The sequence below is a fragment of the Mercenaria mercenaria genome, chromosome 9 (assembly GCF_021730395.1).
Source record: "Mercenaria mercenaria strain notata chromosome 9, MADL_Memer_1, whole genome shotgun sequence".
Taxonomy (NCBI): Eukaryota; Metazoa; Mollusca; class Bivalvia; order Venerida; family Veneridae; genus Mercenaria; species Mercenaria mercenaria.
In genome coordinates this window covers 7,636,556-7,652,415 of record NC_069369.1, presented here as the reverse complement: position 1 = coordinate 7,652,415, position 15,860 = coordinate 7,636,556, and the positions used below count along the sequence as shown (strand labels likewise).

At 34.8% G+C, this 15,860-nt stretch overlaps 1 protein-coding gene across 4 annotated transcripts in view; it reads left to right on the top strand.

Annotated features, from left to right (window-relative positions):
* LOC123547673 (fibroblast growth factor receptor-like 1) overlaps positions 1 to 15,860 on the top strand; it is a 100,041-nt gene that overhangs the window by 73,708 nt on the left and 10,473 nt on the right. For all 4 annotated transcript variants that reach the window (XM_053550786.1, XM_053550787.1, XM_053550788.1 and 1 more), the window contains exon 4: positions 13,617 to 13,694. In XM_053550786.1, the coding sequence (XP_053406761.1) occupies positions 13,617 to 13,694 (78 nt within the window). The remainder of the gene's footprint in view (positions 1 to 13,616; positions 13,695 to 15,860) is intronic.

Below are 15,860 nucleotides of genomic sequence, written 5' to 3'. Positions count from 1 at the left end.
AACAACTTCTCATGAAGTGCTTGATGGATTTTTATCATACTTGGTCTGTTACATTCTTATGAAGTCCTCTGTCAGAGGTCTTCAAAGTGGGTGGGGCACATGGCCCCTTGAAGAGGCCACTAAAGTTGAAAATAAAAATATGTGTAAATGACACTTTCCCTTGTACAGATTGAGGGATCTTCATAAAACTTGGTCAGTAGCTTGCTTGTAATAAGGGTCTCCCTAAAATTTGTTCAAATGGGGGCATTTGACCTGTTTTTTGTTTTTTGTACTAAACACAACTGATATGATTCATGATTCAGTGTGTCATATATAATATTCAAGGTTAAACAGTCAATGTCATTTGAGCAACTTGTAAGATATAAGAACAGAAAATTGCCCAACAATGTTGTTCAGTTATGACTGATGACCTTTTTGAGAAATTGTGTGAAAGTTTGATGAAAATATTAGGTGAAGGTTTTAATTAGCATTGTTCTCTTTTTAAGGGAAAAATTTTATGTTTTTAAGTTAATTTATTCTGTTACATTTTGAGTACTTGGCAATGTGTGAAATGGTATGAATTAATTATGTAAAATTGTTGAAATATGTAAATATTACTATTAGCATTATAGTGTTAACAATTCTGTATTATCGTCATTTAAGATCTTACACAAGTTTATGAATTATGAGAAGTGGTATCATAACCATATTGTATTTCATTGGCAATAAAACACTGATTTTAAGACCACTTGTACAACAAAACTAACAGTGAAAGGTATACATAGAACCGAGATAATATCAGAATTCTACTATGTTATATTGTTTGTCATACCACCCTTTACCATTCATAAAAATGTGAGAAAAAAATGCAGCAGTAAAATATGGTAATTTTAACCTGAAGGAATTTTTCATGTTTCTTTGAAAAAATACGACTTAAAGTTTTGATTTAGATTTTTTTTATATTCCACGCAAGTATCGTGTATCATGTGGAGAAGTTGTCATGTAATTGCAAACCTTAGCAAAATTTGTACAGATTGAATACTTTTTGAGATTAGGCATTTAATGTCATATTGTTTTCTGCATTTTTATAAGCTGTTTTGAAAAAAGTGGAACACAATTATTTTCTCCCTTTCTGTGGGTACATCTGTGCAATTAAGGCCAAAAACAAATATGTATGTTTCCTGTGACATGCCAGAAAAAAATAGGGTAGGTAGGTCGATTTTTCTTTTTTTTTTTTTTTTTTTTTTTTTTTTTTTTTTAGAATGCACATCTTTACAGTAGTGGAAGTCCCTTGTCTTTGCTTTTGCCTATTGTCTTATCAATACGTATATGTCTGTACTAGATGGTAGATGCTATACACTTTAAATACACTGCTTTTTATATACCCTTTTGGCTTTTAGTCAAATTTTTAAATACATGCCGTCACAATATTTCAACAGATGCACCGTTGGTTTTCCATTGGTTCAAGCCTAGCTTAAACTCATGATTTTTTTATGAACAGAACAGGTATCATGGCATCTGAAGTGAAGATCAAAGCGGTATAGTTGCCCGAGATTGTCATGGCATTACGTCATGTTTTCGCGGCAAGGCAGGGGTGTAATTTTTTTTCCCCTACCACCTGCCCTGCAGGACTACTAACCACTAAAATCTCTTGCCGTTAGTGAACAGTCACTTGCCCTTATAATTGACATGTTTAATATTGTCACTTTTATGAAAGGAGTATTATACAATAAGTAAATTTCAAATGTAACACTCAGTAGACAAATACTATTCACTTGTACCCTACATTTCCTTTTTAAGGTGACATATTTGTTCTTCTTAAACTTCCTTTTAACAGCAGACATTTTTATTTTTCTTTCCTGTATTTTTATCAGCAGCACCAGCCAGTTGCTCTCCAAAATAACTGCAGCGACAGTAATAATAATTAAAGTCTATCCCCTCCCGTATTTTCCTAATCTATTAGGACAACATAAAATATTTAGTTATTTTCATTTTCTCAAGACTTATTTCCTGAAAATAATTATTTTGAAAAGTGTCCCCAAAATATGGACATAATTATCATCATCCACACACCCTTTGTGAAAGGGAAAAAATAAAACAACAATTATCGGAAATTATTCTGTTTATAATGCTAAGTAATTGGTCTTGTTTTCGTCATTAATTAACACCCTCCAAAGAGCTAAAAGAAGTGTGTCGGTATCATGGCATCTGAAGTGAAGATCAAAGCGGTATAGTTGCCCGAGATTGTCAAGGCATTACGTCATGTTTTCGCGCCATGTGAAACATCACTGTTTGATCGTACCACCTCGCTTCTTTAAATTGTTGAGAAGAAATCAATGAAAAAGTTTCTGCTTTATTTTTTTTAAAAGCGAATGTACAACATCACGAATGAACTGATAAACAATTATACCGGATATCCTACCTCTGTGACCTGTTTGCCCTCAAAGAATTTACATTATTGTTACATTATTGTTAGAGAAGAATATCTAACAAAGTGTCGTGTCAAAAATAATACTTGTACGAAAAGATTCATTTAAAACTTAATAAAAACCGCAACAACATCATACTGCGTTATTCTAATACCACATTCTATTTACATTCACGAGGTCACGTAACCTATTCTGCCGTGCTAACAGAAATCTGTTTTGCGAAAAATTGTTTTACTCCATGTATTTAAATTGCTGCTGCTTTTTTAGCTCACCTGAGCACAAAGTGCTCAAAGGTGAGCTTTAGTGATCACCCTGTGTCCGGCGTCCGTCGTCGTCCGTCGTCCGTCCGTCCGTCCGTCCGTCCGTCCGTCCATCGTCAACAATTTGACTGTTAACACTCTAGAGGTCACATTTTTGACCCAGTTTTAATGAAACTTGGTCAGAATGTTACCCTCAATAAAATCTTGGACGAGTTCGATATTGGGTCATCTGGGGTCAAAAACTAGGTCATCAGGTCAAATCAAAGGAAAAGCTTGTTAACACTCTAGAGGTCACATTTTTGGCCCAATCTTAATGAAACTTGGTCAGAATGTTACCCTTAATAAAATCTTGGACGAGTTCGATATTTGGTTATCTGGGTTCATAAACTAGGTCACCAGGTCAAATCAAAGGAAAAGCTTGTTAACACTGTAGAACCGCATTTATGACTGTATCTTCATGAAACTTGGTCAGATTGTTAATATTGATGATCTTAAGGTCCAGTTTGAATCTGGGTCATGTAGGATAAAAAAACTAGGTCACCAAGCCAAATCAAATGAAAAGCTAGTTTACACTGTAGAGGCCACATTTATGACCATACCTTAATGAAACTTGGTCAAAATGTTAATCTTGATGATCTATAGCTCAAGTTCAAATCTGGGTTAGGTGGGGTCAAAAACTAGGTCACTAGGTCATATCAAAGGAAAAGCTTGTTAACACTCTAGAGGCCACATTTATGACTATATCTTCATGAAACTTAGTCAGAATGTTAAACTTGATGATCTTTAGGGCAATTTTGAATCTGGGTCATGTTGGGTCAAAAACTAGGTCACCAGGTCAAATCAAAGGAAAAGCTAATTAACACTGTAGAGGCCACATTTATGACCATATCTTAATGAAACTTGGTCAGAATGTTAATCTTGATGATCTTTAGGTCAAGTTTAAATCTGGGTCAGATGGAGTCAAAAACTAGGTCACTAGGTCATATCAAAGGAAAAGCTTGTTAACACTCTAGAGGCCACATTTATGACTATATCTTCATGAAACTTAGTCAGAATGTTAATCTTGATGATCTTTAGGTCAAGTTTAAATCTGGGTCATGTGGGGGCAAAAACTAGGTCACCAGGTCAAATCAAAGGAAAAGCTAGTTAACACTTTAGAGGCTACATTTATGACCATATCTTAATGAAACTTGGTCAGAATGTTGATCTTGATGATCTTTAGGTCAATAGGTCAGGTGAGCAATACAGGGCCTTCATGGCCCTCTTGTCATTATTTAAGATTTTTTAGTTCTGTTTTTTTATACTTTCTGTTCAAAAGTCTGAATTTTATGACCATATTATGTATCATTTATTTACTTTAAGAAAGAAGTAAGTTATTAAGATCGCGCTGTTTGAAATGTTACAAGTGATTACATGAAAATTCGGCCGTTTTTATAGAATTCTGCCTACATTTTTGTCAATGTTTTATTAAAATTATTATAGAATTTAAGCTGTATTACTTCTCAAGCGGTGTTGAAAATTTGAAGCGATTATATTAAAAAATGAATGCACTATGCGCGTTTTTTTGTGTTCGTGTCGATAAACAAAAGTAACTGTGAGATTAGATATTACGATAGGTCGCACGTGCTCGTGGAATGGAAAATTACCGGCATGACGTTTTGATATCCTTATGATTCGCGGGTTAATTCCAGTCAATCCAGGTATTTTTTCGTGATATAATTTCTGAATTTGGTAAAGTTACGATGTAAAAACCGCTCGCCCGATCGGTCGAGTATACAGCGAAGTCCACTCGTCCAAAGAGCTATAAAAATAAATATTTCTTTGACTCGCCCTATCCAGAGTTTAACTCGTCAATGTACGATGGAGGTGAATATAGAACTGTCAGATCCTTCACAAGAAACTGCCTGACGGCGGGTGGACTTGTTTAAAAAGCCCGGTGAATGTACATCGATCCGATGTTCCAAAATGAGAGCATATAATTTTTTTCGTACCCGCAAATTTTCGTCCGAAAAAAAGTTTAGGGTCGGGGCTAAAATTAGGGTCGGTCATGTCACCGGAAATATACATATTTTTTTTTTTAAGCCTAATCACATATTTATATTAATAGTGATTGATTTATCTCCCTTGTTATTTTTTCACATTTTTGTCCAGGGCAATATTACATAATCATACCTAATCATTATGGAAAATGTGGAACCCTCTTAATTTTCAAGTGTTCAATGCTGCCAACCTGTGTGCAAGTGTTGCAACGTATGAGCCTTATTGTATAATACATCTGTGATTCTTACAGTATTGTATAATTTGGCTCTGTTGATAAAATATGCTGGAAGATAAATGATAATCAGTCTTTAAAATTACACCAAATTTTCACCAGATTTGTAGCGAATTTCGCAAGTATGTTTTAAATAATTGTAATACTTTGTGAAGTTTGCAAAGAAAAACTGTCAGTGTCAGAGTTACTGTAAAACATCAGTTAGTCTAGTCAATTATCACACTTGTCCACTCTTAATTGAACAAAAACACATCTTAGGAGTGAGTGGTTAGTGAAATATTATGAAGGGAAATAAATATTTCTAATATGGTGGTATGATAGGTATTACCTGTGATAAGAAAAAAATCTGCAGAGTGAAGTTTATATAATACAGTTGATACTATGCTAGAAGTTTTCTCCCTTTGTTCTAAAGCTGAAAGGTGAGGAGTTGTCTCCCTTGATGTTTTGCATCCTTAATTCCCATAATCTTTCAATGGAGGAAATAAAAAGAGAAAGTAGAAACTGCTTGCAGTTGTTTATTAATCCTACTCTGCTGCAAAATTGTATCCAGAATGATCGAGCACTGAATGTTCAGCCTGGTTCACTGCAGACAATAGTACTGCTTGTCAACGCACTTCCCCCTAGAGAATTATATAACAAGTAGGATAAATGTAGCGAGACATTATATTGAAGTGTCATCGAGTCGCCTGGGATGCTAGATGTCAATACAGTCATTGATTGACACCCGGTAGCGTTGTAAATATTGCATTTTGTCGGTAGAATATTAATTATTGCATATATTTGAAAAAAAATTTGATTATTGCACAATTTCTGTATCTGGTGTGATATTTTTTAGAGCATTTGAGGATCAAATTATCAAATGTTAAATAGTGCCAGTTACATTGGGCAATAGTCTTGTCTGTTACATTATATCCATTTAAAGTAAAAGGATACCAAAACTCCATACTGGCTTGTTTCTGGGTTGATTTATAAAGTTTTAAGAAAGCCAGGTTTGTTTATTGTCCCATGAAAATGCTTTGAATGCAGCAGCTGGGTGCATTGGTCTTTGAAGAAATTATTTTTTCCTTGAAAGAAAAGAAGACTTGGAGGCAGTACATTTTTAGGGAGAATGGAAAATTGTAATCTACTCTTCACGTTTGTGATATAATTCTGAGAATCATAAAACCTTTTATCATTAACATGAAGAAAGTTTTTAGAGAACCTTGGTCAGCTGTAGGTCTTACAGGAACAATAACGGTTATCGGAACTATTTATTACTGAAATAACTGATATCAAATATTTTAATAGCCATTCTGTTGTCACATTCAACAAAACATGCCACAATAAAAACTACAAATTGCATCATTATCGACAATATGTTTATGAACCATGTGAATATTTCATGAATGGAAACAGATAAGCCTTGAGATTGGAAATGTTTACGAGTTTCTATTAAACGCTTATCACAGAATATTGAGCTATAATATTGCCTTCATATTTTAATTATCTTGTTTTCAAGAATAATGTTCCAAGAAACCTGTTTTTATTATGAAGGGACTCATAGGATTTAATGAATTCTATTACATCAACTCTAGAAGGCTGCATTTCTTTGTGCCAAGCTGACTTGACACAACTCTGGTAAATTGATCAGTAGACCATTTTTGTTGAGCCCGCTTGTGGAAGACATAGTCATCCAAATGGCTATTTGGTGTATGTGCATGCGTTGTGCATCCGTGCGTGCTTGCATCTGTCAGGATTTGTTTGTCCAGACCAAAACTTTGACTTGCATGGAGCAATCTTGTTTATATTTAGCATGAATGTTAACCTCAGTGAGACGGAGTGTCTTGCACAAACCCCAGGTTCCTATCTCAAAGGTCAAGGTCAGAGTTGGAGGTCAAAGGTCATGTCAGATTTTAGTCGGCCCATAACTGACATGCATTGAAGAATCTTGTTTATATTTGGCATGAATGTTTAACTCAATGGGACGGTTCCTATCTCAAAGTTCAAGGTCACAGTTAGGGGTCAAAGGGCAAGCTTTAAGTTAATATCTGAAGAGAAGTGGCACTGTTCATGTAGATATTTTGTTTTTAGCTCACCTGAGCAATGCTCAGGTGAGTTTTTCTGATCGCTCGATGTCCGGCGTCTGTCGTCCGTCGTCTGTCGTCTGTCGTCTGTCGTCTGTCAACATTTAGCTTGTGTATGCGATAGAGGCTGTATTTTTCAATTAATCTTCATGAATATTGGTCAGAATGATAACCTTGATGAAATCTAGGCCGAGTTCGAAAATGGGTCATCTCGGGTCAAAAACTAGGTCACTAGGTCAAATCAAAGAAAAACCTTGTGTATGCGATAGAGGCTGTATTTTTCATTTAATCTTCATGAATATTGGTCAGAATGATAACTTTGATGAAATCTAGGCCGAGTTCGAAAATGGGTCATCTCGGGTCAAAAACTAGGTCACTAGGTCAAATCAAAGAAAAACCTTGTGTATGCGATAGAGGCGGTATTTTTCAATTAATCTTCATGAATATTGGTCAGAATGATAACCTTGATGAAATCTAAGCCGAGTTCGAAAATGGGTCATCTCGGGTCAAAAACTAGGTCACTAGGTCAAATCAAAGAAAAACCTTGTGTATGCGATAGAGGCTGTATTTTTCAATTCTTCTTCATGAATATTGGTCAGAATGATAACCTTGATGAAATCTAGGCCGAGTTCGAAAATGGGTCATCTCGGGTCAAAAACTAGGTCACTAGGTCAAATCAAAGAAAAACCTTGTGTATGCGATAGAGGCTGTATTTTTCAATTGATCTTCATGAATTTTGGTCAGAATGATTGCCTTGATTAAATCTAGGCCGAATTCGAAAATGGGTCATCTCGGGTCAAAAACTAGGTCACTAGGTCAAATCAAAGAAAAACCTTGTGTATGCGATAGAGGCGGTATTTTTCAATTGATCTTCATGAATTTTGGTAAGAATGATTACCTTGATGAAATCTAGGCCGAGTTTGAAAATGGGTCATCTGGGGTCAAAAACTAGGTCACTAGGTCATATCACGTAAAAACCTTGTGTATGCGATAGAGGCTGTATTTTTCAATTGATCTTCATGAATTTTGGTCAGAATGATTACCTTGATGAAATTTAGACCAGGTTCGAAAATGGGTCATCTGGGGTCAAAAAGTAGGTCACTAGGTCAAATCAAAGAAAAACCTTGTGTATGCAATAGAGACTGTATTTTTCCACTGATCTTCATGAAATTAAGCCAGAATGATTACCTTGATGAAATCTAGGCCGAGTTCGAAAATGGGTCATCTCGGGTCAAAAACTAGGTCACTAGGTCAAATCAAAGAAAAACCTTGTGTATGCGATAGAGGCGGTATTTTTCAATTAATCTTCATGAATATTGGTCAGAATGATAACCTTGATGAAATCTAAGCCGAGTTCGAAAATGGGTCATCTCGGGTCAAAAACTAGGTCACTAGGTCAAATCAAAGAAAAACCTTGTGTATGCGATAGAGGCTGTATTTTTCAATTGATCTTCATGAAATTTGGTCAGAGTGATTGCCTTGATGAAATCTAGGTCGATTTTGAATATGGGTTATCTGAGGTCAAAAACTAGGTCACTAGGTCAAATTAAAGAAAAATCTTGTGTATGCGATAGAGACTGTTTTTTTTCAATTGATTTTTATGAAATTTGGTCAGGTTGATTGCCTTAATGAAATCTAGGTCGAATTTGAATATGGGTCATCTGAGGTCAAAAACTAGGTCACTTGGTCAAATCAAAGAAAAAACTTCTGTATGTGATAGAGGCTGTATTTTTCAGTTGATCTTCATGAATTTTGGTCAGAATGATTGCCTTGATAAAATCTAGGTCGAGTTTGAACATGGGTCATCTAGGGTCAAAAACTAGGTCATGTCTAAGAAAATGCTTGTTTTATGGCAAGAGACCAATTTTTTTGTCCAATCTTAATGAAAATTGGTCAGAATATTTGTTTCCATGAAATCACTAGGTCAAACATGTTTTACACTGTTATGGAGTGTTTCTTAGGTGAGCGACCTAGGGCCATCTTGGCCCTCTTGTTTATTTTGATCTCTTATCTTTTTAGTACCTTTCCATGTTACATACACAAATTTTGAAAAATTGTAATGAAAAATGAGCTCCCTGCGTCATTGTGTAATTTGCTGATATTTTGGACGAAGTTAGGCGTTAAAGCATATTCATATCATTACTCCTGCCGTGATTTAATTTCCATTCAACTTGAGAATATGTAACAAAAATAATGAAGTTTACATTATTTGAGACGTTTATCGTTGTTACGATAACTGACATTTCTTTAACAGTAAATAATGCAGGAAGTGTTTTCTAGATAAATCCAAGTATCCCAGGGTGCAACACACTGAGCCCTGGTGGTGCCCTGGTGGGAATGTTTCAAAAACTTATTTTTCGAAGTTGTAAAACTACTTATGTTTGCTATAAAAGTGGGAGTTTGTTCATATAATACAGATGTTATAAGACAATTATTCAACAGTATTGAAATATTTTATTTCTTGTCTTCATTGTTGACATTAAATTTGCCAGGGTTTGCGTATGTGGAAAGGGGGAGGGTCAGCATTGTTGACATTAAATTTGCCAGGGTGTGTGTATATGGAAAGGGGGAGGGTCAGGGGGGAAAGGGAGTGGTTTAAAGGACATAAACTTTTGACTTAATAAATCAATTATGGTCGATCATAATTATGACATAATCATGCCAATAAATAGCATTTCTCAGGGATGACCTTTGACCAAGCTATATAACACAAGTTTTGAAAATTTTCAGCAAGCTTTAACTGATCAGTTTATACAGAATTTTTATGCTCCCCAAAGGGCGAGCATATAGTTGCTGCTTTGTCTAACCTTCTGTCCGTCTGTCTGTCCATCCGTCACACTTTTGTACGGAGTATAACTTGAATAGTGCTAATGGCATTTGATTTTAATTTCTCACATAATTGTAGAGGCCATTGAGACAAAATGCAGTGTCAAAGAGTCATAACTCTACTTTACCTAGTTTTTGAATTATCTCCCTTTATTATACAAATAAAGGCTTTTCTGGAGCATTACTTGAAAAGTGTTAATGGCATTTCATTGAAACTTCACAAAATGATAGAGGCCATTGACGGGAAGTGCAGTGTCAAGAACCATAACTCTACCTTACCTAGTTTTTGAACTATCTTCCTTTATTCAATTTTCTTCTTTTTATTATCTCCATTTTTTGTTTGTTTCTATTATGTTATTCCCCATATTGGGACAAGCACATGCATCGGGGAGCTATTACCATTCCGTTTTACCGATTCCTTGTTTACCTGTATGCAAGAAGGAGCATTGTTATTTCGTAATGTTAAAAAACAACAAATACACAAAAACATGAGTAAAAAAGGAATCTCTTCTACCATGAAAAAAACATTTAAAGGCATTGACCTCCAGATTTTGGCTTAAAATGATCTTTCTTTAAAATTGAAGTTTGGTCATATTATGAACATTAGAATTTAAGTTTTTATTTCTAAACAATCTTAAAGTACCAAATAAAAAAAAAAAAAGATGCCAGCGTCAGCAATCGAACCCGGGCTACCGAGGCAATAAAAACTTTCTTGCTGTCTTTACCAGTACCGCCACCAAAAATTAAGAAAATTCTCTTTTTTATTTGCTGTAACAGTTGTACAATCTAGAAGAGGACAGTGCCTTTAAGCTCCTTATTTTTCAAGTATGTTTAGACATAACAATAAAACTGTTGTTCAAAAGACACATTTGCCAGAGAAAAATGAAGATGTATGAACTTGATCATTATTCTGTAGTTTTATGGTAATAGTTTCATATAATTCAATTTTCCCCTTGTTTTACATTTTAAGAGCTTTTTAATGAAAGGGAGGTACTCTATGTATTATACATGTTTTGTAAATGAGAAATTTCACCAAACTTTTTGTTTTATGAGTTGAAATATAGAAATCTTCAAATCTAGAGCACGTTTTTATGAAAATTACCATGGGAAACATTTGAAACCCCATTTTTTTCAGTAGAGATTTCTTGAGATATGATTAAAAATACATAGTTTTTCTTACAAACAATTTCTCAGTTTCCAAACTTTTTTTATTGCTTTAAACTATTAAATTTAAAGAACTTTTGAAACAGCAATACTGCAATGTAAAGGCTTTTTATCCCTCCAGGAAAAGGTGACGGGGATATGGTAATGGTCTCTGTCTGTCTATCTGTCGTCGGACCATTTGTTCTTCCATCAGTATATGTGTTTGCGAGTCTGTCCTTGTGTCACTAACACTTTTTGCATAACTCAAAAACTATTGAAGGGATTTTGTTAAAATTCAGGCCATCAAATTAGCCATTGAGAGGAAGTGCTCTGTGCAAGAACCTTAACTCTAGATCGTTACTTTTTTAATTATATTCTTTTATCAGATATATAATTATGTGTAATTCATATATGTTGGTGTTAAAGAGATTAAAAAGATGGAATATATTGAGGGGAAGTACAATGTACAAGAAATATTACTCTACCTTGCTTACTTTTTGAATAACCTCCCTTTATTTGATTTACTCATAACACTTTAGTTTGGAGCAGGACTCAAAAAGTAGGAAAGGGATTTTGTTATAACTTCACGCATTGACAGGGGTCGTGAAGAAGAATTAAATGTACAAGAACCATAACTCTTCTTTGCTTACCTTCTTAATTACCTCACTTTGTTACATTTACTTATCTGAGGCATAACTCTTTTAAGAACTAAAGGTGCATACAAAGATGTGTATATCCTAGGGAAGTGCAGTGAACAATAACCAGAACTCTACCTTACTTACTTTTTTTTAATCATCTCCCTTTATTTCACTCATAAAATTTGGTTGTGAGTATTACTCCAAAACCATTAAAGGGATTTTGCTAAAACTTTTCAGAATTTATTTAATCTTTATGAGCAGGTAATTTGTAAGGTAACTGCAGTGATTGTTGAATGTAAAATATGAGCCATGCCATGAGAAAACCAACATAGTGGGTTTGCGACCAGCATGGGTCCAGACCAGCCTGCGCATCGGCACAGTCTGGTCAGGATCCATGCTGTTCGCTTTCAAAGCCTATTGCAGTTAGAGAAACTGTTAGTGAACAGCAAGGATCCTGACCAGACTGCGCGGATGCGCAGGCTGGTCTGGATCCATGCTGGTCGCAAACCCACTATGTTGGTTTTCCCATGGCACGGCTCATATAACTATTGAATGCATATTGAACACAGTTGTCTTGATAACACTGTTTTCCTCTGCATTTACAAATTATTTTCTCTTCTTGGCCACCTTTTACTTTGTAGAGGTTGGCCATGTTCAACTCAGCTCTTGTTTTAAGTTTATATTTTTAACAAATTATAGATCAGTCACTGAGTGAAAGGTGAATAAATATTCTTTTCTCAAAGTCAGTTGGTTAAGACTGTTGTAATACCGGTAAAACATTTTTTTTTCTTTATATTGATAATTACCCTTTGGAAAAACTAGTTAATTTGAAAATGACATTAACTCACAAAAAGCCCACAAACATTAGGAGTTTTAATGTTAGTATGAAAAACTGCTGAAGTGTATGGAGTAATGTTTTGGTATTATGGTAATTAAGTATTTCTTGTAAATGAAAGAATGCTTTTATTTTGATCTTTTTTCTATGATTATTGTTTTGTATTATCATCAACATCTGGTTTAAGGTGTGTCAAACATGGCTTTTTTTTTGCTCCCTTAAATTATGCAACTTGATATAAATCAAGAGATAATAAAAATTTGATATATGAGTCATGTTTTCTGTGCAGGAAAGCAGGGTTTTGATTGACGTATTTATGCGAAACCCTCCGGTGAAAATTATTCACTGGCATGCTCGATAGATAGAGCCCAATTTGTGATCTGGTACATATCTTATGGTAAAACATCTGCGTTGAATCGGGGGCATACAGAGCTTGAACAAAGTTTCCTTATGTTTGAATATATGAAGAGTCATGTTCCCTATTTTAATGAAAAGTAAATCTAGCGGTATGTGGTTATGTTGCCAAAGATGGTATTACTGTTGATTGATGGTTCAAAGCCGTCACAAAATTGGTTATATGAACTTTGTATAATAGAGTATGAATAAATTACAGGCAGTTGTCATGTTCCCTTTATAGTGGATAAACATCACCAATTTATGCTTTATAAATGATAGAATGAAATAATATACTCTCCTTGTTTGATTGTCTCTCAGTTCAGAGGTCGCTGGAAAAATGTTTCTTTTAAAAACCCATCTAGACTCTGTTTTTATTCATGAGATAATTATGTGAATGTTATCTGTATCACATAAATGGGTTAAATTTATGAATAGTTCAAAGATATTAGTTTTGAATATTTATATAATATTCATGATAAAAAAGTAATGATCAGTTTTTATGTTTTAAACAGATAAAATGCTTTACACTGGGGTGGGAGTGTGCTTTGACTTAAATGTACTTGCCTATGATGATCCAGAATGCTAGGAGTCCATAATGATGTTTTTTCATACAAACAGGAAATATAGCAATTGTAAAAAAAATGCAAGAAAAAAATAAGTTATAGCTAACTGGCTTCTTAGAGCAGGTGGCTGGTTACTACTACGGCTGACTCAGCTGTAGACTGCTTACCGAAGGTGACCACATTGATCTGTATGTCATTTATTTCAATTTCAGACAAAGAATCTGGCCTTGTGAAGCAGGGAGGCAGTGTATATGAGCCGGGCCCAGATGAGGACCTTACGAAAGAAGGAGGTGAGATAAATGGTGCACAAGCATTAGTTTTTAGTTAAATGATTTAAGTTACTTAATTGTGAAAAATAAAACTCAGCATATTTGAATATCTCTTTTTCTGTTTCCTAGGAAATACCCTGCATGACAACACATCCACTGTAGCGGAATAGTTTTTAGCTCGTCTGATTTTTGAACAAAATATCATTAGATTAGTAAGTAGGTCAAGAAACATAACTCTCTCTTGCATTTTGTGAGAAGATTGGACCTTTTTAACTTAGAAAATCGGTGTTTCTTGTTTTTTATGTTTAAGTTCAATTTTCTTGAATACTTACTGTAGCTTTGAAACTGCCCACATTCCTTTTGTTATCAGTTAAGATGCGTCAGAAGGCCAAGAACCAAAACTCTTTACTTGCATATTGTCCAGCACTTACAGACCAGTGATGGCACCCGCTGGCGGTACTCTTTGTTTATCTAGTAATCTGCTTTGTAGAATGTCTATAGTCTTGTTAATTTGTGTACTTTTGTTATCTGTGAGAAGAACTTACACTGAACCTTCAACAAACCTTTTAGACTTTTCATTATTCAAAATTGATCTTACATTGTAAAAGTGATGGTAAGGTATGGTAGCTAGATAGGTAGGTTTCAGCATGGCAGTAATGAACAAGGATAACACAAAAAAGGAAAAAGTGACTTTCTATTTTTCCATTGCAGCATTTCCATACGTGCTAAAATCTGCATAATTCAAGCATAAAAAGTCATCTGCATGCAAGTTTCAAAGATCCACGGGTAAAATAATCTTCCTGGTGGAATAAAATTATATGTTGATAGTTACCTTACGAGAATATGTAGTTAGTTTGTTTTTAGCATTTTATATGCCTGAAGGGACATATTATGTTATACCCCCGGTATCAGTCCGTCCGTCCGTTTGCTCTGTAACTCTTGAACCCCTTGAAGGATTTCAAAGGAACTTGACACAAATGTTCACCACATCGAGATGACATGCAGAGTGCATGTTCTCGTTTCAAGGTCAAGGTCACAGGGGCCAAAGGTCATACCTGAACCCCTTGAAATATGACTTTGTTTTGTGTCCGCTCTGCAACTCTTGAACTGCTTGACGGATTTTAAAGAAACTTGGCACAAATGTTTACCACATCAGACAACATACAGAGCACATGTTTCGGATGGCTCGCTTTAAGGTTAAGGTCACACTTATGGGTCAAATGTAATACTTGAACCCCTTGAAGGATTTCGAAGAAACTTGACACATATGTGCACCACATGGAGACAACATGCAGAGTACATGTTCTGGAGGGCTTGCTTCAAGGTCAAGGTCACACTTAGGGGTCAAAGGACATATGACTATGTTTCGTGTTCGCTCTATAACTATTGAACTGCTTGAAGGATTTTAAAAAATCTTGGCAAAAAATTAATGTCCACCACATCAAGACTATGTGCAGAGTGTATGTTCTGGATGGCGCGCTTCAAGGACAAGGTCACACTTAGGGGTCAAAAGTCATAACTTAGGGCTCCACATTGCGGTGCTCTTGTTGTAGATATGTTATACCAGCAAAAAGATAATTTTGATCTTCAAGACATGCTTGCTTTGCATGTAGACTGTACACTGATTTGATGACTGTACACTGATTTGATGACTGTACACTGTTTTGATGACTGCACACTGATTTGATGACTGCTCACTGTTTTGACCATTCTAAAAATTGTCTTGCATAAACTGTGTGTGATTATTTGATATGATCATTTTAGTGTCTGCACAGTAGTAGCTGCAGCTAGTAGTAGTTACTGTATCCCATTAACAATACTGTAATATGATGTTTTATTTGCTTTGACTTGTGACCTTTCTTTTCTCAGTGATGTGATTATTGTATATACACTGCACAGTGGCATGACTTTCATTTTCCTTGTATTTTCAAGCTTAATATTGTCTAACACCGTCTTTCGACGTGTTATAAAGAAAATAAGAAGGCGTTATTAAAGAAAAATAATAAAATATACTTAGAACAAACTCATGGAGCTAAGTAATAAAACAGCTGATAATTTTGTTTTTATATGAGGCCATTTTTTATCAATCTGATTGTATGTAAAAAAAAATAGTAAAATTATCAGTATATAACAAATATCATTATTTTGTATGTCTGTAAATATGTTGTTGAAATTATTACCAAAAAG